Source organism: Paramisgurnus dabryanus, chromosome 1 (assembly GCF_030506205.2).
Source record: "Paramisgurnus dabryanus chromosome 1, PD_genome_1.1, whole genome shotgun sequence".
In the NCBI taxonomy this organism is placed as follows: Eukaryota; Metazoa; Chordata; class Actinopteri; order Cypriniformes; family Cobitidae; genus Paramisgurnus; species Paramisgurnus dabryanus.
The window spans coordinates 52966838-52994677 of record NC_133337.1 but is presented as its reverse complement, the minus strand read 5'-3'; the positions used below and the strand labels follow the sequence as shown (position 1 = coordinate 52994677).

Sequence of the window (27840 nt, the reverse complement as noted above, 5' to 3'; positions counted from 1 at the left end):
TTCATCAAGACGCACAAGACTCTGAACCGAAGGAAATTTTGGCCTTCCCATAGAAGCTCATTATTCGGATATGTGTAATGATTTATTTCACATCATGACACCGTATTGATTGGATATTTAGAAAGATTGAGTCATAAAGTCGATAGATTTGTTTATAGGCTGCTGCGTTGGCGTCAAACATGAGCAAAAATTCACGCTTTCAAAGAAGAGAATCGCCGTAAACGGAATGATCGGTTCTCACGTGAAGTCACCCTGATTGTTTGTTTTCAAAAGAAGATCAAAACGTATCGACCCCGAAAAATAACAGCCGCCTTGAGTCCGAAGTGGAAAGAAACGCTGACATTCACGATATCTGGAAATGTGAGTATGGGGACGAGCGGGCCTCGGGTTTGTTCGACGGGAGCTTGTGCTAAGCTAACAAGCGCAAGCCTCCGCGTGATTTAATTGCTAAGTGTTTCTGGGCTTGTTGTGTAACGAGCCAGTTGACACAAGCGCGAGTATAACGATATTAGACTGACGTTGTTCACTTTCCGTTTGAGCACGACAAAGGAACGTTATGTTGTTGGTGGTGGTGTGTGTGGGTTCAGACTTTTATTGCTTTTGTTTGTCCAGAAGCAACCGAAGCGCGAGCTAGAGATAAACAAGCGCGCGTCATAAATAATCCTATCGGCTCGCGATCAGCGTTAGTAAGAATTCATGGGATTATGTAATTACACCGAGACTCGTTACCTGTCATGTTTCAAAACTGACATGTAGTTATTGTTTTGAATTGAAGCTTCGTTTGTCCTTTAAATTGTGTTGGCTCACATTTACCATTGGTTTCAGGTTTACTAGTTACTTTTGCATGGCAGGTTGTTCGTGCTTAAAGTGTTGTCATTGATATATTTGTGTTTGTTAAATTGATTTCTTTTACAAGGTCTATAACATCCAATAACTGTACAAACTGATTGTGTTATATGCATATATCTGATTACTCGCCAAATGTATGGCGATGATACATTTGGAGACCCCAGGAAGGGTAAAGAAAAAAAGCTGTCTTGGTGTTTTGATATTTTTTGTCATAGGTTAACAATGTTTTCTTCTTATGCAATCTGTGTCCAAACCTCACTGAGGTTTAAGCATTATTGCTACATATTGTTCTGCTTCAATATTGTTGCAGTTTTGTTGAAAAGCTAATAACTGTCTTATTAGTAGCCCATATTTATGATGTTTAATATCTTGTCTGGTGCCTTGCAAATAAAGTAACCTAAACTTTGACACAGAGTTCATCTACAAAGAGTTTAGAGACCTGATTACAACTGTAGATCCAGCACTTTGATCGTTGTTTGTTATCTTAAACATTGCAACTATAAGCTGGTGACGTGACATGACAACATGCATAACCTACTCTTTCTTTATCTTGATTGATCATGGTATGAAACTTTGACCCAGGCTGCAGTTTAGAGAGTGCTGAGTTTGCAGTTGTACATCAGATACGGATTGCTATTCTGCATTGGTAAAGGAAAGGTCAGGTTTCTACACAAGTGTCAAATATGAAGGGCTGACATTGTAAGAAAAGCAGATGAGGTGACACCTTTGTCTGCCCATATTTGTGACAGGCACAGAAATATTGGTAGTAACTGAAGCATGAACCTGCCATCCACATCTCTTATGGCAATGGGATGCTTGGCTCTGTGGGAAAATACTTGGGCACTGGTGATGTCATCTTGTGAATGTATTAAGCTCCTCCCTTATTACTTATAGGAGATAGATATGTGGTTGCTGTGCGCATGCATTGCATGCCGATTTAACAAAATCTTTGTATCTAATCAGTAATTCACACTAATTTATATGAGCTGGCATCATTAAGTGGCAAAACTTGGCAGAGCGCAAAAAAGTTGACAAAACGAGGCCTAAGCTAATGTAGCTTGTTTAGGCGATCTGCTAATGTTTCACTTAATTTTACATCACATAATGCCGGTCAATGGCAGTGTTTGAATGTATATACATTGTTTTCTATACAGTGAGAATATTTGTATGTTTTATGGGTTTGGCAGGGTGGTGTTCAGAATGACTCAGAATTAACTCTTTTCTCTCTACTTCGACGAGTGAGTTTTGTGTGGGTGTGTAAGAGGGTGTGTATGTCCTTGTTTATGCTGATTTTCTGACGTAAAGAGGAGCTTTAGTTAGGCCTAGCCTAACGATACATTTAGCTTTTGCTCGTGCATAGATTTAATGACATATACCTGCCGCCATAGTCAAAATCGACCTCTTTGTTGGCCGTATTGGTCAGATTTGTTTTAGGTTTATATTTAACTGTATTTTCCTCTCTATTTTACATTTTATTTGTTTAAAAGTGCGCATAAGAAGTTGCGTTGCAGGTTGAATTTCAGTTGGATAGCTCTATTGCTTTACACATTAGTGGAATCACCCAAATATGTTTTAAAAGCTGGATGTTAAGGACTATTTCTTAGTTGGCCTTATGGGTGGTTCAGTAAAAGCAATAGCTTAGGTTCTATAAAAAGCATGTCCACTCACCCTGTCTTTGATATGCGATGATGGTAAATTCACTAATGGATGTTAAGTAGCCGACCATATTAGAAATCAATAGGCAGAGAAATGCAGTTTGTTTCATTCATAGCAATGTATATCTCAGTGCATAATGCATGTTTTGCTGTGAATGTAACATTGCTGACAATTAAAAATAGCTTGCATATACTTTGACTGATTGATGCCAGCTGGCCTTTTTTAGTAGACCTTGATTCTGAAGTTACGATTGGCTCCTAAAATACTGTCCCTCTATATATTTGGCCTATGGATAAAATGGATGGACCAAAAGTTCTGCTAGAAAAAATGATAGCACCTTGACAGGGCTGAAGTGTTTCATGAGAACATGAAGCAATCTTACTTACTAGGTCATTAATTACATTAGTCACCAGATCTTTCATGGTTTGTAATCACTTTCATGGTTGGTTTGCATTGTGATTCACCGCCTGGTGGTTTTAATGAATTAGCGAAACGGTTCACCAAGAAATGAAAATTCTGATATCATTTATTAATCCCCATTCCATCCCAGATCCCAACCTTTAGTTGAACATATTCAGTTATGTTAAATACTATTCTTTCTCAAACTAGATTTGTTATGCAACTGAATGGTAGGCTTGTTGCGGTAGCAAGTGTTTTGGAAGCTGTGTGCTTATTTGTTTTGCTAATAAAGTTTTATGTTTAATGTAAACAAGTTCATCATTGTTTTGTGTTTTTCACTTAAAAAAATAATGGATTCACCATTTAAGCAGCGCTTGAAATCAAGAAAATAAAGTGCCAGTTGTCCAGATGCTCAGCCCAAAATACGCTAAAGCTTGGGATGGGCGGACTTGATTCAAACAACATTTTAGAAGAACCAGCGTGCACCAGGTCACTTCAAGCACTTCATTCAAAGTACATTGCCTCTAACTCAAAAGCAAAGGTAAAAGGTTTACTGCCACACACGGATTCATAAGTGATTAAACGCAAACACCTCGTTCAAAATATTTTTTTACTAATTCAAAAGTGAAAGTAAAATGTTCATGGCTGCACAGGCATTCATAAACAGTTTAACCCACCCTCCGGTGATACCGGTATCACTGGATTTGTCACAAGTTGCTTAACTGGTGGGAAAATGTTTTCACCGTTGCATCCCTAAAGCACATTCATCCATTATAATTGTAATCCAAATAGAAGTGATATGTTTTTGAGAGAGAAGGATTGACATTTGGAGCTTATTTTGAGGTTTAAATATGGCAGAATGTAATAATACTGAAATTTAATGGTTTTCGCATGTCTCGTTATTGTGTATTTCATCTCGATGCATGTGATCTAGTCATGAAACATGCAAGAAATGATATTTCACATGCTGCCATATTTGAATCTACAATTGGTATTGTCTGTTAACATTAATGTGCATCATAACTATAGTTGAAAAGAACAAAATATGATTGTTTATTATCTTAAAAGACTTTTATGAACCCACTGGAGTAGTATGCATCACTTTTATGATGAATGGATGCACTTTTTTGACCTCAGTCAATTCTATTATAAAGCAGGAAAGAGCAAGGATGTTATTTAATTAAACTCTGAATGTGTTCGGCTGAAGAAAGAAAGACATAAACATCTTGGATGACAGTGGTGAGTTAATAATCAGTACATTTTCATTTTGGGGGTGGAGTTATCCACTAAGCCCTGACCGGGAAACAACCCCCAGTCCCTGCATTTAAACCTTGTTAAAGGCGCAAAAGAGGATGTTTTTCGCCGACTGAGAATCGAAAAACGGTTACTGAGTTTTTTAAAATGAGTGCATGCGTAAGAATAGCCTCCCTCCTTCACCACTCATTTCTAGGGAACGCCTTCCAAAACTCCCAGCCTGGGTCACGAGTATTTGAGCACGAATGTTTGTTTACCACCGGCATATGCTGTGTCGCGTCAGTGGATTCATTATGTGAAATGATATGATAATAAACAGATAAGACGTAACGTTAGATCAGTCAACGCTACTCCCATATTAACTAGCATGTAGCAGACTGGTCACCTAACAACTACAGTACAAGAACTAACGTCAATGTATCTGAATAACAATACAACAATAATTATTCCACAAAGAATGAATAATCACTGTTACTTGTCGGGAAGAATTTTTGCGAACTGCGCGTCTGTCTTGACACCTCTCTGTTCCTTCATTGCTTTCCAGCGTTGAATTGTTTCGACAATAACGACTCTGGTTAGGTTACGTTCTTCTGACACTTTTCTCCTCTTTTCAGCGACTTAAAAAAAAAGTATTTTGCTGAGTCCCAATTCGCATACTATCCGTCCTAAATAGTATGCGAAACTAGAATTAGTACGTCCCAAATCGTAGTATGTTGAAATGAGTATCCCAAAGATACCCGGATGGTCTACTATTTCCGATTAGAATTCGAAGTGCAGATCAATGCACACTCAAACGGCTAATATTGCCCACAACCCATTGCGTGCGGGAGGGAGGAGCTTAACCACACTGAGTTATTCGTAGTAATACTGTGGCTGTACAAATGTTAAATTTATTAGTCCAACCAAACAAACATGGTTACTACACTTTTGCTATAGTAAAAGCATGGTTAATTTTCAGTGGTGTATTTTTGAGTTATATACATAAGTATAAAATACTTAAAACAATAGTTATACTATAAACTTTAAATATTTTAACTTTAAAATAAGTAGCTTTCGTTACACACATTGCACATGAACGTCAGAACCAGCCGCCTCACAAACGACCTGCGTTTGGTTCTACGACGCCCTGCTTCACTCCTCAACTTGGTAGAACACATTGTAAAATGTATTGTGAAAAAAAAGATGAGAAAAAAGATGGGAATGGTAAAGAAAATTATATTGGACATAAGTTATAAGAATGATTTAAATTAGGGCTGCACGATTTGGGTAATTTTTCCCATTGCGGTTATTGATGCTAATATTGCGATTATAATAAATGGTATCATGAGTCAACTTGATGGGTTTTAAGGAAAATCCACACACAGTTTAGGAATAATGCTAAAATGTGTATTTGTAAAACTAGAAATGTTTTCGTATTGTCACGTGATGTAGCAACTGCTCAGTGTCAGTAATCCTAAATCCAAAATACCGCCATACAACATATACGTAGAGTTTTTTTTTCAGCTACCAGATCACTGTCAATCTCCTCTGCATCCATCTTCGCTTTGGTATTTCCGCGCTGCGCACACACAAGTGACGACGCACGCCACACACGTGCATGCCACACGTGCACTGCCTTTTTTGTTCATTTTTCTTTCTTTTTTTAAACAGCAAGAAAAATCATCAAACTGTTATCAGAAGGTTTGTGTTAACAAGTCCACACATTTATTTATTTAATATAATTGCAACATTTTGCTGTCATATAATCGCACAGACTGACATTGCGATTGCAATTGCGATGCGATTAATTGTGCAGCACTAATTTAAATATTGTTAATAGTCGTGGTGTGCGTAACTAGGCAACCACGTTTTCGTTCATGTTGCATGACGTCATCGAAGTATGTCCCAGAACGTGCATACTCTTTTGCTACACACAAAAGTATGTACTTTTTCCTCACAAAAACAGTACTTACTTTTAGGTCGTAGTATAAGTAGTCGAATTGGGACTAAGCATTTCTTTTGTACCCTCCTTTTGGGTTTTTTCTCTTTCATGGTGCAAATTCAAGGAGGAAAGCAGGATCGACAATGAAAACAAACCGAAACTAAAGATGGAGTTTTATGCACTATGCGCATGCGCCGCCTTTGTAAAGTTACTGGAGTGCGCACGTCTCTCACAAGGATCTTAATGGCAGTGATTGACAAGCCAGAGGGCCAATTTTTGCACAGATGACGTATATTAATATTATTACTTTCACTGCACCTAATAAATAGTCTTTTATCATTAAGTAAAGACAGTTTCAAGTAATATTGCAATAATGTATAAAACAAACATCCTCTTTTGCACCTTTAAGTCTACTTTGCAACAGTTTTTATGTGGTTGAAATCATTGTTTCTTTAATTGGAAAACACACTTTACAAAGCGCACAAGCTATGCAAGTATTGACATATCTCACATTGTCACAAGGCTAGCAAAATTGAGACATTGAAGTTTTATCACCCAGCCCTCTGATCACCAATTTGCATGATTCCCCTTCATAGAGGGTCATACCACTGTTATTTGTGCTTCGCATTCTTGACCAAGAATGTTGTCAGAATGAGCTTTCAGTCTTTAATGTTGATATTTGAAAACACTTTGTTTTTATTATGGCAAGTAGCAGGACATAGCTGTGCTCTAACAGAAGTTAAGCATTAGTTCTGGCACTACTGTTGCGTGTTTCGGTGCTGGGTTGGAGATGACTCTCACACGCTCTAGCCTGTCATGTGCAAGTTTGAAACTATATGCTTTTTTGGCTCGTTTTGTCTTCCCAGCACTTCTGTGCTCATAGAAACTTCTCCTTCGCGTGTCTGAGCCCCAGCATTGTGGTGAAAAGGAGACAAGTGTCTGCCTGAAGTGTCTTTGAAATAGTGTCTGAAATGTATGAACTTTTTCTAGGCACTTCTATGTCTGTAAAGGTAATGCACCAATTCACTGCAGTTGTGGGTGGTAATAGTGTGTGTGTGCGCACGCATTGATGCATATAGGCTTATATATAGCGGATAAATATATTTTGAAATGTATAAATGTAAACGAGGATCAGATATACATTTCTTAATGGACGTTAATAGGTGCCGTTTGCTTTTTTGCCGGTGGGTGCTCGTCACAACGTCAAGCAATGCCTGGGTTACTTAGCAACTGCAGATGCTCTGGAGCGCCCAAGCGCTTTGGAAAGGAGGAAAGTTTCGCGGTCACATTTTCCGAGTGGTTTTAGGTGTGAAATGTGAAGCAAATGTGAAGTAATTGAGAATTGAATTATTAGTCTATCTGATGTATTAGGGAGTTTGTTACTACTTGTTTGTTACTTCTCAAAACGGAAAGCACCATCTCAAAGTGTAACAAGGCCTAGAGCAGGATATAAGCAACTACATTTACAGTTATACATTTGGCTGTGGGGTTTATCCAGTGTGATTTACATTGCATTTAAGGTATACATTTGTATCAGTATGTGTGTTCCCTGGCAGTCAAACCCCATATATATATATATATATTTGTCCTGAAGTTTTGTACATGACTGAGGGGTTGTTGGGGCGAGGGAAACTCTTGTTTATTTTGTTTTGTGTTTGTTTTGTTATTTGTCTAATTGTCGCTTGTGCTGTGTTCAAAATATCGATACGACGATACATCGTCATGGACGCCTGACGATGCGCGCATCGATACAGCACCTTCCGTATCGATTCGGATGTATTTTGAAAGTAACATGACGAATTGCTGTTGATCCGTGATTCATATGGAAAGGACGCACGTGTCCCGCGGAGTACGTCGAGTTAAAGGTGGCGGGGTATACTTTCACTTTACGTGTCTGTCTCGCTGGCGCACGTGTCTGCATAGTGAACCGCGTACTCGTGCGCTCTCTCTCGCGCACGCATGAGTTCAGTATGAAAGCGCAGATATCTTAGCCTATACTACTGCAAAGGGCTTTATTAGCCATGCTCTTATAAAACAGTACTAACGCATTTGAGAAGAAACACGACAAAGATTTGCATGTGAAAAGTGTACGTCTAGAGAAGAGATACAGAGCTACTTCAAACTATAACTGTCACATTAATAATCTGATTTCTATTAAATAGTATAAAGTCTGACTGCATGATTATAGATATATTCATAGATGTAGAATAATGAGAGACAAAAGTAAGGCACCATCTTTGTAAAACTGCTTTAAAAAAAACATAAGTTAAGTACTAACTCTGCGATTTTAAATATTTCTAATAGCTAATAAATGAATCGCAAAAACACAACTGTTACAACACGGCTTATTCAATGTACAATAAACAAATAATAATAAAAATAATAATAATAATAATGTTACTAAATTCTGAACAAAAATGTAATTCAAAATAGTCTTGTGTCGTGATGCGCATCGTATCGGGACCCTTGTATCGGGATACGTATCGTATCGGGCAATTGTTGGCGATACACAGCCCTAATTGTCGCTATGTATGGATGTATCAGGCATGCTTTATGGTGCAGAACAAGTTTCCGAAAGGATAAATAAATGAATCTCATCTAATAAAACAATGTTTTACTTGTTGAGCTACATGAATTATATCAGATCCTATAGTATTTTTTTTATGCAGACATTTTATTTTGCCCCTGTATTATGAATTTTAGGGCAATTTTTGTCACTTTTTGAGGGTTTGAGTAGGTAGAGTTTGGACTTTAAGCCAATTGAGTGACTTCGTGGCACGCTATCAACAATAAGCATCCAAAGTTTATATATCCCAATGTTCTGCAGTGTTTACACTTCCTCTACACCCACTTGCATTGGCTTATGACGCTTTTCCATTGCATAGTACCCCACGGTTTAGTTTAGTTTGGGTTGGGTCAGCTCACCTCACTTTGGTATGGTTAGCTTTTCCATCGAGTTTAGTATCACTTTGCAGTGGGAGGGATTATAGGCGTGTCGTTATATTTGCGCTGCTGCCTAGTGCTGTGACATCATACAAGTGAGCGTGTCGTTGTACATCTCCATACATTTATTTATTTCTCAGTCCGCCACAAAATTAAAATTGAGCACCACAAATAGATGTTTTCATATCGCGTTTATCACTACCTCTGTCTCACATGATAGTTTCTATACAAACACCTGTGGCATCAGTCGATGGCGCTCTGCTGAGCCTCAGTGAAGTTGCATTTAAGCATATATGTGGACGTGTGTGTCGTGAATGTTCCACCACAAACTGCAAGTTTGGAAAAAACTGGTATGGTGTCCCTGATTCTCAACCTGTGGATGTTTTTCATCGCTAACATTTACATTATAGCGATGACGCTGGTAGTGACAATTCTTTCAGACCAATCCGTGATCTACAGTGTTTTCACGTCACGTTTTGTTTCAGCTCGGGTTGCTTGGAACGCAACCGAGGTGGTATGAAAAAAAGTATTGGGCACTACGTACTGCACCCAATGGAAAGGCTCCCAAAAACTGTAAGCTGACCCGACCCAAACTAAACCAAACCGTGGGGTACTATGCAATGGAAAAGCGCCATTAGTTTGCCTTTTCAGTGGGTATCTCATTTAGGGCGCACTTACACTATCCAAGCCAAACTGTGCCCAATCATGATTGTCGCTTTTGTCATTAGGATTTGATTGTTTTGAACAAAGCAGGAAGTAAAGCGCTGTCTTAACACTGGAACCCATCGTAATGCCAAGTCTGTGTTTTTTTCATATTCGGAGGCGTTTGGTGCGTGATGACACACAGCCCTCTCACATACCATCATATTGCTAGTTAGTGTGTCATGTGTGCAGCTCAGACATTCATGTAACCCAGCTGCGCATATAAAAAGGTTTTTACAAAAATTTGTGGTCCCCCAATTGACGTGTCTGCTTTTGAAACACGCTCTGGCGTTTGCCCAAGTGAACCACACTCGAACCCACCTCTGCAAGCCGCCCAGGACGCGATTAACCAAACCGTTCCCGGGCGCGTTATAGAACGATCAAACTAGTCAAACAAACCAGGCTTTGTGGGTCAAACACGTGGTTTGGTTTGGATAGTGTGAGTGCACCCTTAGAAATTTTTTTGTGAGTTAATAGACTAGAAAAGCTGATTTAGTGTATTGTAGAGCAGCATTTCGTGACATTTCAGAATCTTTAGCACTGTGCTGTCACTCAGTTTGACTTTTTTAATTGGCAAAACTCAGATGCAGTGTGAACCAGGCCTATGCCTATGGTCTCCTGTCTTCTTGCGAGACATTAAAACAAATACTGTGAATTGGAATTGCAGAGCAATAGTTCAAATGTCTCCAACATGTATTACTTTAGCATTGCTTGGCTACATCAGACTGTGTTTAACTATCTAAATGTCATTATTTTATTTTAATTCTTCCCTCTTTTAATCACTTTTCAATTGCCTTCTCTCCCCACTGTCCGTTTAGCCCTTTCGGCATGCGGATTGTCAGTTCACACCCTCAGTGCTTGTGTAAGCCTGCCAAAATCCACTTCCCTCTTAAACCGACACAGTGTATTTTGGCCGCATTTTTGCAGTAGAGGCCTGAGCGTCAGGTTTCACCCTGTGGTTTTATTCGAATGACTAGCCACTGACAACAGTTTCGAGAGGAAAGATCTCGAGTGCTTGCGGTTCCAACTGTGATAGGACGAGTGGGAGTTACAGTGTGTGTATCTGTGTGTGTGTGTGAGTGGGTGGATAATGCGTACAGTAGAAGTGAGAGCTCTTTTGCACTTCATGTGTGCATGGGGAGAGGAACCCAACATTGCATCTTTCATCATACCTCCAAAAGAATGGAGCCCACATATGGTATGACTGATAGACATGAGGGGTAGGTTGTCTTTCTCCAAACTCTTTGTTTATTCAGCTGAGGGTGGCTGGACAGATATAGCTCTCTCCATAAAGGGCCTGGTTGCTCTTCTTTTGTTTTGGTGCCTTGGTGATGTAACACATCTTCCTTAGCTAAGGGAGTACCCTGAAAATGTTATGATCTGAAGGCTGGTGTAACACTTCAAGAATTAGTTAATGACACATTAAAATAAAACTTTTGTTTCAAAGTAGTAATTGAGTTTTTATGGTGATGTATATTTTATCTGTGTGTGTAACAACACTGTAAGCTATTGCCCAACCTAGCATTATCATTTTTAAACAGAAAGCTGAGTGGTTAAGATTGACTCAGCATCAGCTTACTAGTGGTAAAGCTCAAAGCTTCTTTATGAAGCGCTAATGCGGAAATGTTTGCAGGTCATCTCATATCCCAAAAAGATGCCGAGCTTGCAGCTAGGTCACTGGATGAAGCAAAGTCCCTTGTTTAGAGAGCAGCAATGGAGTTGCTTGGTGACGCCACGCTGTTTACATTATTTTTAGAATGAAGTCATGCAATGAAAACGAGGGTAGGAGTCATAATTGTGCTTCGTCAGGACAAGCGTTGGGGTTTAAACAAACATTTGGCTGGAAAACAGTCCCCATTACCATTTCTGTGTGTGTGTGTGTGTCTGTGTGCGTGTGTGTGTGTCCCATGCTGGCATAACGAGTCGGCATAGTCTAATTTTGATCTGCATGCGAAAAAGTGTAAATATCATTTTTTGTCGAAATTGAGGGTTTCATAACAATAAGTAAATTAAGCCCTAGTCTAATGATCCCAATGCTCTAAATAGTCATTAAACTTCTGAAATGATCTTTATTTGTACTTTTCTGAGAGGTGTACCATCCTAAATGCTTAATCAGGCATTGGTGGCATTTCTGATAATAGCATTGGATTTGGAACAACCCTAGTTAGGTATGATATGAGTGCACCGTTATCATAATCCACTATCTATTAAAGGTCACGTTCTTTCTGATCCCATTTTTTAAACCCTTGTTAGTGTGTAATGTTGCTATAATAGCATAAATAATACCTGTAAAATGATAAAGCTCAAAGTTCACTGCCAGGCGATATATTTTCTTCAACAGAATTCGCCTTTCAAAGCCTCCTACTTTAGCCTGGCTCCGCCCTCCTACATGCTTCCGCTTAATTTCCATTTCGCTTCAGCAGTACGTCTGGGATGGCTCTATAGAGTTTCGTTTTCTCCTGCAAAAATCTGCAGGACCAATCAGCGAACAGATGGGGGTGGCTAAGAACGATGACGTTGAGGTCGTACGTCAGTTTGAGTTGTAGTTCAGTAATGGCAGCGGAGAAAGACGTGAGAAAAGCTATTCGGTCCGTTGTTGCAAAACTGCCGAATATACAGAAGTTAAAGCCGGAGCAAGAACCAGGTTTGCTAAGTTTTGTTTGTCTGATTATTCCGACTTGTTGTTTCCGTCCGGTTTCGGTGCATGATATACGTCACGACCACACGTTAGCGATTGGCTTTGGCAGATCCTGAGTGACTCTGGGCAGATCCAATAGTTTTAAACTTCAACAATGGACCCTCCTTAACGGAAGTAACGCTTTGCAATGGAGCGTGGCCAGACTCTCTGTACAAATGAAATGAATGTACGAGAGTCTGGTTGGACCATGCTACTCCTACTTTAATGACGTCAGTAGAACAGTTTTTTGACTAAACTCCGCCCACAGGAATACGTCAGTCGCCAGCTAAGCTAACGGCAAGCTAAGCTAAGCTGCTATCGAATCACAACACACCAAACAAACTATACAATCAGAACTCATTATGTTTTTTTGAAGGAGGGACTTCATAGAACAAGGAAGACATCAGACTGTTTTGAGGACAGTGAAAACAGTGGTTTACAGAAAAGTAAATTGTGTGAAAATTACCGCATTTGTTTACACATGAAACATGAACACATGTTATATTGCACACTGTAAACACAATCAAAGCTTCAAAAAACAGAAAGAACGGGACCTACTCCTGTTAAGAGCCAGTTTTATTCTGTTGATAATTTAAAGTCTTTTACCAAGTCAGTCCAAATGTAACAGCATTTTTTTCATTTGAGTTGAATAACTTAAGCATATTAACTAATTTAACAACAATTTAAACTCTGTGTATATTTTGATAATTGTTCTGAGTCTGATCTCTATCAAAATTCCTTAACAAAAATGCAATTATTTCCGGTTTGTATTTTTGAAGAAACCTCACCATATTTAGGAGGCTATAAAAAGAGAACAAATGACGATGGGATGAAATGTTTGTTTGAAAGCAGAGGGTTTGTTCTTTCATTTGATATATTTGAATGTTTATATATTTATAGAATTTTTTTTCCTGGAAGAAATTTTTATTTATATCCAGAGATAAAGCATGAACTTGACCAGAGATGCTGTGCGCTGGGTGGCGTTGCCAAGTCTGAATTTTTTGAGTTTAGATTTGGCATTTTTTTCTGCGGGTAAATAAAGAAAAGATTTTGTTCATTGGTTATTGGTATTTGAGCTGTAAATATTATGCTTTTGGGCTAGTTTTGAATGTCCATAGGGATGGTTTTAATACGTGAATCTGGCAAACCTGGCTGTGCGCTTGCACAGACGTTCGTTCTGATTATATAGAATGTCCATGTAAACCAACATTTTAATCAGATTGTAGTGTTTAGGGTGCATGTAAACTGTATTGTCGTAACCTCCAATCGGATTAAATTCAGTCGGTTTGAAAAAAATGTCAGGACTCAAAATAAAGGACCGGGGCAAGTGTGAGAGACGTTCGAGCCAGTAAAAAGTATCGTCACTTGCCTGATCGGGCCAGTGCATCACCCTCAGTCACTAAAATATATTTTCATCATTTAACATCTTGGAAGCAGACATTTACTTGGTTAAAACATGACGAAAGAAACAATGCAATATTTTGCACAGTTTGCTGTCAGTTTGACAGGTTCCAGCATTGGAACGTCTGTTGTGTATACAATTATATTTATCTTTTGAATTATTAGTTTTTAATATGTGACAGACACTGACATTTTTTTATTGGGGCCAGTGAAAATTTTGGCAGGGCAAGTGAAAACCTGAACTACCGGCCCGAACGGGCCAGTATAAAAAATTCTTTGCGTTGAGCCCTGCTTGTAAACATAGCCATTGTGATTTTGTATCTGTGATGGGTGCTATATAAATGAAGCTTACTTACAAACTGTGTTTAGTTAATGTGTCTTAACATTTCCAAACTCAGTATATAGCTTTCTTTCTTACTTTTTTCTTTTTCTTTCTTTTTTCTTGTTCACACAAAAGCCAAACAGCTTTCAAAACTTGTAGCTTATATACAACTTAAAACAAAATAGCAAACCAGAAGTAACTGCTGTTTCCGTACTAGCATTAGCCCACTTATTAAGTGAAGCAATACACCTTCCACAGCCTAAGCACAAGCACCACTTTTCTGCAAATTGGTAACCTCAAACCTCAAAAATATTATTTCAATTCAATTTTATTTATATAGCGCTTTTCACAAAAGTCAATTGTTTCAAAGCAGCTTTACATAAATAGAAGCAGTGAAAAGCACAGAAAACGACAGATAGCACAACAGAATACATGATAGCATGAGCAGTTAAATTTGCTGTGGCTATGACTCAATATTATAATTGCACGTATTACTAAAGCAACGTATAGAAGAGGAAGCTAGGTAAAGCCCAAAAAGGCTGCCTCCCCGGGGTGAAACTAAGTCCTTTAAATCTCTGACATGGATGAACTTTAAACTCTAGCAAGTCTTTCTCTACTGAAAATTGCATAAAATAACACTTATTTAAAAAATGTACTCTCCTAATGCAGTCCCATGCAAAGCATTGTGGGATCTGGAAATTTTCATCAGTCCTGCTTTTACACCATGATAATCATTAGTGTAGTCCCATCTCAAATGAATCTAGTTAGTTGATTGAATGTGCTAAAATTTAATATCTTTTTTTAAAGCCGGTTTTAAACGATCAGCAAGTCACAATTTTTTTTATGCTGACACTTGCTTTCTTACAGTGTTAAAGTAGTGGTTAAAGTAAATCATCATGTACTTGCCTTTGTCTTGAACTTGTCCAAACTGAAATTTTATAGATAACCTAATTTAGTTAATTTTTAGTAAATTTGTGCAAAGAGCCATGTCAGGTCTATTGTGTGTACTATATGCAGATTCAGTCAGTTTGTCACAACTTTGCTGCACCATAATCCTTGTGAAATCTTTTTGTAATACACTATAGCTGGGAATGATATTTAAATTGGTTTATTTAAATTCACCAGTGTTTAATCAAGTTAATCCAAACATAGTTCTACGATTTTTAGATTAAATTAATCTTTTCTCTAATCTTACATTATATAATAAGACTTTATTCTGACCATGAGTATAGCCTTAGAAGCTGGCACTGCGTTTTAAAGGAAAGAAAGAAATTCACCAGTTGAAAATGCTTGGTTTCAACAGTTGAGTAAAGCACAACTTCTGTAGTAAACATTTTCTGTTAAGTTTGTGGTCGGGAGATTTGTAAACTCGGTTTGCTCTCTTTCCCACAACCTTCTTTAGGTTCACACCAAGCCACCTCTCCAGCTCCCCATTTCCTGACGTTGTACCTGTTCATTAGCGTTTGATCTGATATACGCATATGTTTTCTGCACCTGGTCTTGTGTGCCTTTTTTTTAAGCCTGAGCATTAACAAAGCTCTCAAGCGTATCTGCCATGCTAATGGCAGGGTTTGATCAAAGCAAGCACTGCATGATGGATTAGCCTCTTTACTTTTGACAGAGATCATCCAACCTTCAAGGCTTTGAAATAAGGAGGATCTAACAAGGACTCTGGTCTCTGGACTGTGTGAAGGCTGGAAAGAAGCCATGCATCCTCGCATGAATGACTGCCCTAAAGATGCAGATAGCCCAGTCCACTTTCAGAAGCAAGTAACCCAATCCAGGTTCGAAGGGTTATAAATAGTGTCTTGCTCAGGGGGGTGGTCTGGTCAAGCCGACAGCTTGGCCAGCCGAGCCATGACACGGCACAACAACCAGTGCCCCGATCCAGCCTCGCTCTCCAATACCCAACCGCCTTTTTTGGGCACATGCCTTCCATGCCTGTCGTGTGTGGAGTTGTGAGCAAAGAAGCTGGGCATAGGCACCACCCATCTGAGTTTGTCTAGCTTAGTCCCTTGTAGGCCACATGCTTTGGCTATGAGACCCTGATCCTCCCTGATGTTTGCTGGAACTTTCACTGGAAGTCGTTCCTGCTGACTGTTGCCAGTTCCCATTCTTCTGATGGATAAACAGACCTGCAAAGAGGAGCGTATCAAGAGAAAGAGAGAGGGCTGGGCTGGGCACACTGTTGTTTGACCTATCCCATGACCCTTTCTGTAATATCGACTGGCAAAGTTTGAGTGACTGCTGGTTAGTCGCCTACTAGCTTTTATTGTTTGCTAGGTCAAGGTCCCGGGTGGTGATCGCATAGCTTACGGGGTAGCTCCTGTTCCATTTGTCTAATGGCTTATTTGGGCTTGTAATACATTTCAGTGGCTATTCCTGGAGTCATGTAATGGTCTTAAGGTTGAGGTTTGCCCAAAGCAGCTTAAAGCTGCTCCACACTTTCTAATCCTGCATTCAGATGGGGACTCTGAATAAAAAATACGTTTAGCTTCTGTCGCCTTTATCGAATGTTTATGTGCGGTTGATGGTTGTGCAGTACGTGTCTGTTTTCATGCATGCGTTTGATGCCTGCGTACATGTGCGTCATGCAGATGAGGTAAAGATAGCAGAAGACAGTTTGTCTCAGAAGCGTACAGTAGTCTATGATAGAAATGACACTTGAGATGAAACATGATGCAAGACCTTGTGTTACGGTTCTGACACACCCCATCTGTCTGTGTTGCCCATGTGTCCAGAGACCTTTTTTTAAACACTCTTATCAGGGCTCAACACTAACGCGTCTACTGGCCTTGCCAAAATTTGCACTGGCCCCACCAAAAAGCACTAAAGTAAAACAGGCCTACTTATTGCCTTTATTGTTTTTGACCCATGTAGCCTTGATTAATAAGGTTATAACACTAAAAACTACTAGTCTACCTCCATACATCTTAAATATTGTTTAAGACCATAATAAAAGTAATAAAATAACAACAAATAATAAATTTATGAGCAATCGCACAAATTAATACAGCAAAACAAATGTACAAATTGATAAATGAAATTTTTTTTTCTTAATAAATATTTTTTTTTCTTTCTATTGTTGTTGGATTAATCTACACTAAAGCTAGTGCAAATTTGATGTAGGGTCCTATTATATTAAGCTATAATGCACAAAGATCCAATATACTTTTTATTTCTGAATTGTAACTTGGTATTTGCTCGCTGTTTGAACCATTTACGCATATACATGGTCTTTCTTGAGAAGCAGCTTTGTATCTGTGCGCACAGACCAAACTTTTTAAACAGTGCGTGAGTAGCACATTAACATCTGTTTTGCATCTTCGTTGATTATTTAAATTGGCAAGGCCTCAAAATGCGTGCAAATGATTAACTTCCGTGACTGTGCCGCACTGGCCCAATTGGGCCAATGACAGTTCTGTCAACTGGCCCGAGCATCATTCAGGCTGACCCCAGGCCATCTGGCTGTTTTTATTGTCCAGCCCTTCTTATACTTGCCTCCTCTGTGAAATGGACAGATCTTGCATTTCAGAGAAAACATGCTTTTATGCTACTGTTTAGCTGTGATTTTATTTCCTTCACTAAAGTTTTGTTTGCAATATTGAATCATTTTTGTTAAAGCATTCTTAAATTTTCCACTCTCACTTAGATACATTTTACATTGCATAAAAGATACTTTTCATTTCAGGTTATGATGGCTTGGGTCAAGTTTAGGGATGCATAACAATTTATAGCGATTAATCTATAGCAGAATAAATTTTTTATTTACATCATATATGTGTGTAAACTGTGTATAATAATTATGTATATATAAATTAATATGCATGTATAATTTTTTTAGTTAAATAATATATATTTAATATATGTTGCAAAACGAGATAACATTTTTGTCAAAACATGTTTATTATCATGTTATTATTTTGTTTTATGGTGCTACTTAGCTGTATTTTTTAAGTTATAAAGGTTATGAAAAAAAAATTATATATATGAAGAGTTTTAAGTATTTATAAATTATACATAAATTTATAAAGTAATACATGTACACATGTAAACATTTCTTGATAAACATGCATGTGTGTGCATTTATCTATACAAAGTTATTATACTCCGTTCGTACACGTATATGATATAAACAAAAACTTTTATTCTTCTATAGATTATTTGTGATTAATTGTTATGCTTCCCTAGTTGAATTTATTTATATAAATAATATATATTATATAAATAATATAAATATTATTTATATAAAATGACATCAATAATCAATACTATACTGTTGATTATTGATGTCATTTTATATAAATAAATACAGTTAGTAATTTAGCGTCATTTAAAATATTTTCCTGTGTATGCTAATGTTTTTGTTACTCCTAAGTTAGTAATGACTTTTCTACAGTGTTAGAAAAAAAAATGGTCCCAAGCTGTCACTGTGGTAGTTCCCCCTTCTAAATGTCCTTCTTAAGTGTGTGGCAGATACTTACATGTGCACGGCTGTGATTTAAATAAAGTTGTTAACCTTCCAAACAATGCTATATTATACTGCAGTTTTTAAATATTTACTTAATACATGAGTACTGTATACGTTTTGTCCTGCTCGATATAATTTAAAGTCTTCTTTTTATTTTGTAGACGGTGTCCTAAGCCATGGGGGCCTTCTTGGACAAGCCGAAGACGGAAAAACACAATGCTCACGGGGCGGGTAACGGTCTGCTTTACGGCCTGAGCAGCATGCAGGGATGGCGGGTTGAGATGGAGGATGCGCACACAGCTGTGGTGGGTCTTCCCCACAGCCTGGACGACTGGTCGTTCTTCGCCGTGTACGATGGTCACGCCGGCTCCCGCGTGGCCAACTATTGCTCCAAACACCTTTTGGATCACATCATAACCAACAGTGAAGATTTCCGTTCAGGCGCAGACTCCGTAGAGAGTGTTAAAAGCGGCATTCGCTCTGGCTTCCTGAAGATCGACGAGTATATGCGCAGTTTCGCCGACCTGCGCAACGGCTTGGACCGTAGCGGATCCACCGCAGTCGGCGTGCTGGTGTCACCCGAGCACCTCTACTTCATGAACTGCGGCGACTCCCGCGCCGTGCTCAGTCGTGCCGGGCAGGTCCGTTTCTTTACTCAAGATCACAAGCCCTGTAACCCACGTGAAAAAGAGCGCATTCAGAACGCGGGAGGTTCTGTAATGATCCAAAGGGTGAATGGTTCTCTGGCTGTGTCCCGGGCTCTGGGGGACTATGACTACAAGTGCGTGGATGGGAAGGGTCCTACTGAACAGCTGGTATCTCCGGAACCGGATGTGTTTGAGATCCCCCGCGTTTCAGATGAGGATGAGTTTGTGGTGCTCGCTTGCGATGGCATCTGGGATGTGATGAGCAACGAGGAGCTATGTGATTTTGTGCGGTCTCGATTAGAGGTGTGCGATGATTTGGAGAAGGTCTGCAACTCTGTAGTGGACACTTGTTTACATAAGGTGAGGAGATGCCATCTTAAGCATTCTTGGTTTCACTTTAGTTTCTCTTCTTTGAATCCATAATCAAAACTCTTTGCGAGTCTATTTGTTCTGGTTTGCATTAGTTGCACAGCTTAATGTAGCCGAATTATTGAGGCTTTACGTAAGCGCAGGGGTTCTGTTATTCTCATTAGACAGACCTGCTGTGTAAAACTCGTGATTATATTTTAAAAAGCCCCACTCCCTTTTTCCATTGACTTCTGCGTTTAAGAATTCTGGTGCCTCGTGTCCCCCTAAACCAACTTGCTTATGATTTCTTTGTGGTCTCATCATTCATGGCCATCAAGAAACCCTCCAAAAATCACATGCCCTCTGACTGCGTAGACACCAGCTTTCCAGATGTTAGGACAGAGCCAGAGACCCTGCGAGTGAGGTCACAGTTCTTGAATTTATTATTGACTTGTATAGTGTACCCCTTGCATTTTCATGATGTATGGCACTTACATACACTGGAAACTACGCTTTTGTTTTTCCCCTTTCACTTGGAAGATGTGTCACTGTGAAGTTCTGGTTAGTGTCTTTAGTATGAATAGATGTCACAAATTTCCATCCGAGATAAATATTGGCGAAATAGGAGGCAGTCTAGATTTATAGTGGTTTACAGTAGAAGCGGTTGTATAAACACACATGCACAGTTACTTGACAGGTTAGGTTTTAATCCAGTGGGAATCTATTTTTAATATGCAATCTTTTTTATTTCTTAACCAGGGAAGCCGTGACAACATGAGTGTTGTTCTAGTTTGTTTCCCCAATGCGCCAAAGGTATCGGATGAGGCTGTAAAGAGAGAGGCAGAGTTGGACAAGTCCCTGGAGGCTCGAGTGGAAGGTAAGACATGAAACTATGCCCTTGATCTGTACTGACATCAGCCCTTTATTGAAAATAAGAGTGTCACGATTTCGATTTTAAATTGATTGAAATGAAGTCACAACCTCGAACTTTGAATTAAAAAATGGAATCGTAGATGCTGCCACGCCCCCATGTCACATCCGGTCGGCTTGCCAAGTGGGAAAAAAACACATTGCTGTGAGTCAACCTCCTAACTTGGCTAGCTACAGCCAGTCAAATGATAGCATGGCAGATCTGTTTAAGTTTCACAACATCTTATTTCAGTTGCTTAAGAGTTATGAAAACAGCATTTAAACATGACTAATTGGGGTATAGTCTTATAATCTTGTCTGACGGCAGAAAGTGGAAAGTACTGACAGGAATGTTCATCTGACAGGAAGTTTCGATTTATCAGGTATGTGCGTGTACCATATTTTTCCACTGGCAGCACGACTAACATGGCAGGCCATCTCCGGGATCAAGGTCAGATATTATATTTCATAAAAGTCTAGTCTAAAAATGGCATTTTTTGTCCTTTCAAAAAAAGTAAAACCGAAAATCGAATCGTGACATTAGAATCGAAAATGTAATCGAATCGAAGATTTGGAGAATCGTGACACCCCTAAAAGAAAATATAAAAATTTCAATCTTGTAATCCAAACAAGAAGTCATAGCAGCAAAGCTTAGCATCTCCCTGTTACGTCTGGTGATCTCCACTTTTTTTATTACAATTTGAATCACACTCCTCCTCTCTTCCCCTCTGGTTCTTCTCTCTCAACATCTTGACATGTTCTGCACTGTCTGGAGCCTCATATGGATGTCTTGTCCTCAATGCCGGGGAATCTTAGAACACATCTTTAAATTCTTAAGTGTTTTCCACTAGATATGTTGTTAGGACAGCTGTGATGAAACCTGTTCAACATTCTCTCTCCAGCTCTTATATACCATCTGGACATTATTGGCTCATCCTCTCTTTATAAGTGTGGGTTGATTGATCCTGTGCCTAAGCTTTCAGCAGTCCTGATGGATGAAATGTTCCATTTTAAGGCGTCCTTTTTCAAAGGTTCCCCACATCTGTGTAATGCGATTGCAAACTGTTTCACCCTGCAGAAATGATGGAGAAGGCCGGGGAGGATGGCGTCCCGGATCTAAGCCACATCATGCACAACCTCCGTCCCGAGACCATCCCCAACTTGCCACCAGGAGGGGGTCTTGCTAGCAAGTAGGGGTCCAAAATTAATACAACATATAAAATGTGTTTTATTGAACATTTTACGGTGTGTTTATTTAATAGCAATCTCTCTTTCTTATTTCCAGACGTAGTGTAATTGAGGCGGTTTACAACAGGTTAAACCCACATAGAGAAGAAGATGGGGTGAGTAGTTCCTTACAGTTTATTACGAAGTAAAAATCAAATAAGATCCAGCGGTGACTTGACTCTTTTCTCATTGTTTAAACTTAACTCCATCCTTGTTAGAATATTTTGGCTTAATGTAGGTCTTATGTGACATTTTCGGTATCATGCATAGGTTTATTCCCTTGATCATTTAAAGGAAAACATCACAATTTTTCAATATTTTAGTATGTTCTTATCTCAACTTAGACAAATTAATACATTCCTATCTTTTTTTAATGCATGCACTTAATCTTCTTACAGCGTGCCATGAATGTGTTAGCATTTAGCATAGCCCCATTCATTCCTTAGGATCCAAACAGGGATGAATTTAGAAGCCACCAAACGCTTAAATGTTTTCCCTATTTAAGGACTGTTACACGAGTAGTTAGCATTTTTTATCCACTTAGAAAATTGTCTTGTTTTATTTTGTTCCATCATACTTAACAGTCTTTAAATAGGGAAAACATGGAAGTGTTTGGTGGCTTCTAAGTTCATCCCTGTTTGGATCCTTAGGAATGAATGGGGCTAGGCTAAATGCTAACACATTCATGATTCAAGTTGAGGTAAGGACATAGTAAAATATTGAAAAACTGTGGTGTTTTCCTTTAAGAACGATACATTTAGTAAGTGATTAGCGTATGTCCTACTTAAGTCTAACTGGTACTCAAAGATAGGCCGTTATAAGCATCCAAACACAACTTTTTAAAGCTCAGTGCCTGTCCATTTGTGTAATGCGAGGCGTAGTGTGCGCGCCTTGGCTTTTTTGAGCATCTCTGCTTGTGCCACTCTGCAATGGTGTGTATTTGTATGTCTGCATCTTGGTAAAAGTGTATTGTTCTAAAACGTTTCACCACGAAAACAGTTTGCGACTTATTCACTGTAAACCTCACTCATACACACATTTGCTACCGCGTGCTGGAAAGCCAGCTTACTATTTCACACTCAAGAGTCCTGCTTCTTTCTAAATGAAAGGGCAGTGTAAGGTCATGGGGAGGTGGCTTGCCATAAGCAGGGTCTCTTAGCCTGCTCTGTCCACTGACACTGGGGTCTTGCACCAGGACAACCAGGGAGGAGCAGCGGGCCATGAGGAGGAAGATGGGAGCACCGCTGCCGCCAACTTGCTGGAGGCGCTACGACAGTTCCGTCTCAGCCACAGAGGCGAATACCGCCACGTGCTGGAGCAGGCGCTCTCCAGCTACCGGCTGTCCTGCGGGACAGGCACCGCGACACGCTCCGCCCCCCCGGAGGACCCCCCCTCTCCCCCACCATCCCCAGCCGTTGAAGCCCTCAACTCTGAGGAGGGCCAGGACGAAGCCACCACATCACCGTCTTTAGACAAGCTCTCTGGCGCCCCCACTGCATGACCCTTTAGTACCAACTAACCCTAAACCCCTAACCCCTCAGATATCGAACCCCAAACCTGCTCTTTGGCCCAGGTTGCTAGGTTGGTGCAGTTCCATTGCAGGTGTTTGGTTTTCTTTATGAATGTATTCTCATTTGTCTGTTGTGCCTAAGTGAGCTCAGCACACAGAAAGACTATTTAGCCATTTATTGGGCATACATTTAGGATTAATATTAATGAGAAATTCTAAGCACTTAAAACCTGCTCTGAAACTGCAAGCGAGGTTAACCTTGGCATATCCCAGCTCTGTCTGCATTAAGCACTTTTCTGTATCTCTGCACTTAGCCCAGCATTTTTATATTGAGAACAATGGGTCCCTCCTAATCAATTAAGCATTTCTGAATGTATAAGTCTGATTATTGGTTTAAGCGCATCTTTACTCTTGTAAATACTTAAAGATTTGAAAGAAAAATGACAATCTGGGCTGTGCCAAGGATGCATATGTCTGTATGCTCTAGTGCCACCATGCTATGCATGTGTACTCTGCATTCTGGGTTGGTCTTGTGTTTTGGTTCTAGGATAATAGCAAGCGCTGTAGAAAACATCAGGTACAGCTTGTATTGTTTTCTTAAATATGGAGTATGAGATGTGTGTATCAAACATGTGAAATAATAATCTCCTTCTCTTTCTTTCTGTCTCTTCATCTCTATTCTCACTGGCCTATAATTTGGACTGCACTCTCAAATATGATTGTAGTTTGTGTGCTCTTTGAGTGTTAACTCCACTATCCAGGTGTCTCTTTAAGGTATAAGCACAAATGGAAAAGCACTGGCTCTATAAGCATGGGCCATATGAGATTATGATGGCTTAATCAATACTATTTACCTCGTCTAAGCCTACACAGTCTTTTGTTCTTGCTGTATTTTCTTTGTCTATAAATAATTTCTCTTGCACTATTCCAATCAGCAAATGATTATACATTTGAAATGTAAAAGTCAAGCATTTACATGCAGAATGAATTACCTTCAGGGGAACGTGTTGTCAACTACACATTAGGTAATTCTGCAACATGGTTTATCTTGAATGTCTGTACTCTGCAGAATTTGCACAGAGCTCTACATGAATTGTATCATCGGACTGTTTATTAGTTAATTTGTCTTTTCTTAGGCTAACTGATCAAAGTAAACAATGTCAGGCTGATTACTTGGACTTGATTTCAAAGTCAATGCGTAATGCAAATTCTGTAATCCTCTTAACAGGTGACATAAGTGTGTGCATAAAGCTGCCATTGTTGTATTAAACTCAGTGTTATAAATATAAAACCTCAGTGCGGAGTTGAAAAGCTGAGCTTTATTGTTTGCTGGTTTATTTGTTCCCCGAGTTCTGATTTCTTTCCTGGGCATAAGATTTATATTTATTTTGTTTTATGCTGCAGTTCTTTAAATAAAATAAATCAAATTCAACTATTCATGTTTGTCTTTGCTGCCATTTATTGTTACTAAAGTCATTTTTAACATTCTGCTTATGAAATAGCACACCCCATAATGCTAAAACACTCACACTGAGCCATATGCATATTTTGTGAACTTGTCACCTCATACTCGTGAAGGCTGGATGTGCAAAGCACACCCCAGGTCATTTATATTCAATAATTTGCAAACTTTTTACAAATAACTTTGATATTGGAAGTTTAATAGCTTGAGGTAAGTGTGCACCTGAACTGCATGAGTTAAACAAAAAGCTAATTTTAATGCTGAAGAGCTGTTTTTAAGGAAATGCATCTGCTAAATTGCAATGAAAATAGTGGTCAGACGTCGTAGGTCTCTTTTTCCCTCATTTAATTTGTGTTGACTTTTTTTTTTTTTGGAGCTCTTCGTATTACCTGTTGGACACATGTTAACTGTTCACTGATGAATGTTTCTTTGACTTCCTGTGATATTAAAGTGTTAATGGGTTGTTTTTTCCTTTGCCTACGGTGAATTAACCTGTTTGTCTTGTACTTCCTGTCATCCTGTGCTTAATTAAAAAAAAAATGCATAATATAGCTAGTGCAATTATTTATTATTTTCCTTTATTATTAATTTTTGGTTAAATTGAATCCCAGAACCAAGACTATATTACTCTTGTTTTCTGTCTCACACCCTTCCTTGATTTCTCTTCCTTTGCTGTTTTTTTAACTCCCCGATTCTCACTTGTCAAGTATTCTACCCTTTTTGTTTTTCTCTGTTTGCTCATTTCTTTCCCTTTCTTGTTTTCTCCTTGTCGCAGAGCGGAGGTGACCTGGACGACCCCTGGTAGCCCGAGCAGCTGACGGCTTCTGTCTCCTCACGAGAATGTCCTCGGTTCACACAAGAAAACCCCTTTGCTTACACTTTTTTTGGTTTTGATTCTGAGAGAGGCATAGGAAATATTAAACGAGTCTGGAAAACGTACTTGTTTTTTAAAGATGAGAAACTTCAGAAATGTTATGATTTTTTTTTAAACTGCATTGTATGGTTGAGAGGAATTTATTTCGAATCCCCCACCCCCCCTCCTCCCTCCTGAAATCGGTGTGTAAATTTAAAGCAGTGACGAGACTGCTTGAGCAATTTTTGCTGGATGCTTATTTGGAGACGTGAGCTCTGACCTCATCTGGAGGTGGGTGGGGTCAGCGAGCACCAAGAGGGACCGGAAACGGGGCCTTTTGGACCTCTGTTGAATGTGGAGAGCTTCTCTGTTGCCTTGTTTGTATCTCAGACGGGACTCCCTTTTGACTCATTCACACCACGCATGTGCATCTTTTTAGAGATACTGTCCACCAAATATTATCTCAGTTCCTGCTCACAGTTTTTGATGCCCTCTAACCCTGCGACTATCCAGCTGGACAGCAACCATTAAACAGCCCTCTCATGCACCTTGTTTTGCTGTGTCATAACTGCTGCTGGCCACAAAAATTTAATGTATCTGTTGTGGATTTTTTGGGGGGTGGGTGGGGGAATTGTTTTAGTGTCATTTTTGGTGCTTGCTGTTAAACAAAAAAATTAAAATTAAAAAAAAAAATTCAAGAACAATGATCTGGTGGCAGATCATGGCAAACTCACCCTGGATGGAGAGGACTTTTTAATAGAGGTACCGCATACGGAGGGACTTTTGCAGTGACTTCATGGTCACCCAAGAGACAGTCATTCTGTATTAAATAGTAAAACCATACTAAATCCCGTATTTACCTCTGTTCTCCTCCAACCCACATCTTCATTCTCCCATCAGCTTGCCTTCTGGTTTGTGTTCTCTAACAAAATTTTACAATTTAAGATGGTTTCCCCCTTTATCACCTTGACTCAGAGTTATTTTTTGTTTTTTTACAGATTGTATGACATAATTGGTATTGTTTGAATGCACTCACATTTGGTTAATGGTAAACAAAAATACTAAAATCTTTATAAAAGAGAAACTATGAGAAGGTAAGTAGAGTATTTCTAAAGTGAAACTGCAGAAATATGTATGTGTATATAGCTATATATATTTTTTCTCCTTTTAACAATGGAGTGAAAGCGTGGGCGCTCTCTCCTCGGACTGGATGATAGGTACTTGAATATTCATTGAGTGTTTCTAATCTTTCTTTTTTATCATTAATCTAGGATTGGTTTTTGTTTTTGAACTGTGCCTGTAAAAGGTGGTCCATTGCTGCAGGGGTGTGCTTACAGGACAGTTGGCTATGGATGAATGTACCCCTTATTCACACTGATACATATACTTTAACACACTCATTTGTACATGGTCGTGCATAACACACTTTCATATGTGCATTTATCATTTGATTATCTTCATGGTATGCATTTAATCCACAGATGGGTCGTTTTTTTACTCATCTGTGCATATCTTTTACACAGACATGTGCTCTGGAGGCCTTCTAAAAAGTTTTCTTCCCTCCCTTTATTGTTTCAATTCATTGACTTCACCTGCTCTGGTGTGTAGCTTTAAAATGAGTGTTTATTGAATTTTATGAGATGATTGTTTATGTATATATATTTTTGCAGTTTTCCCCCTCTGGTACACAAAATCGTAGCTATGAGCTTGAAAGCTTCATTTTAAGATTTAAGAATGGAGTAAATTTAAAGATGGATTTCCAGTTAAGATGGTAGAGGTCAATTTTTTCGCAGTGTGTATCAACAATTATTAATGAAAAGAATAATCGAGACAGAGTATTTTATTTATTCCAAGTTTTTGGCTTAAATGTTGAGAGAGCGAGAGATGCTTCTTTGTAAGAGGGGGAAACTACTGCCCCAAGTGTTTTTTGTTTTGTTTTTTGTTTTTTTGGAGAATGTGACAAGTTCTCTTGCGCTTGCGTACTTCCTCTTTCTCTCTGATTCTCTCTAACCATCCAATGAGCCTGTGTAATGAACGTCCCCAGTATGATGTTGTGATGTTTCAGTAGCAAACAGTGAATATGATCTGTTCTCCTCAATAAAGGATTGCTAAAGTTTGATGTAACACAATGATTTGCTTGTTTGAAATGTTTTATATGATCCAAGGGGATAAGATATTAAAACGATTTTTAAGGCTTTAAGATTATTATAAGGTCATTGCAAATCTTATTTGCTCTTCCTTTGTTTAAAATCTATTAAATATTTAAATTTAATGTAGTAGACTGGGTTT

The 27840-nt window shown here is 39.0% G+C and overlaps 1 protein-coding gene across 2 annotated transcripts; it reads left to right on the top strand.

Moving 5' to 3' along the window:
* Window positions 1–27680, top strand: ppm1bb (protein phosphatase, Mg2+/Mn2+ dependent, 1Bb). 2 transcript variants are annotated; one of them, XM_065242260.1, is made up of 6 exons: window positions 1–360; window positions 18757–19602; window positions 20350–20467; window positions 21578–21689; window positions 21785–21842; window positions 25474–27680. In XM_065242260.1, the coding sequence occupies exons 2-6, from the start codon at window positions 18772–18774 to the stop codon at window positions 25501–25503; spliced, it is 1149 nt and encodes a 382-aa protein (XP_065098332.1). In that variant the 5' UTR covers window positions 1–360; window positions 18757–18771; the 3' UTR covers window positions 25504–27680. The 2 variants fall into 2 exon arrangements, with proteins under 2 accessions (XP_065098332.1, XP_065098331.1); XM_065242259.2 differs by lacking the exon at window positions 25474–27680 and adding an exon at window positions 22922–25465.
* Window positions 27681–27840: the final 160 nt, after the last annotated feature.

Coding starts and splice junctions, on each gene's coding strand:
- ppm1bb (XM_065242259.2), top strand. CDS start 18,772: ATGGGGGCCTTCTTGGACAAGCCGAAGACGGAAAAACACAATGCTCAC. Junction 20,468..21,577: donor CCTGGAGGCTCGAGTGGAAG/GTAAGACATGAA, acceptor TTCACCCTGCAG/AAATGATGGAGAAGGCCGGG. Junction 21,843..22,921: donor CACATAGAGAAGAAGATGGG/GTGAGTAGTTCC, acceptor GTCTTGCACCAG/GACAACCAGGGAGGAGCAGC.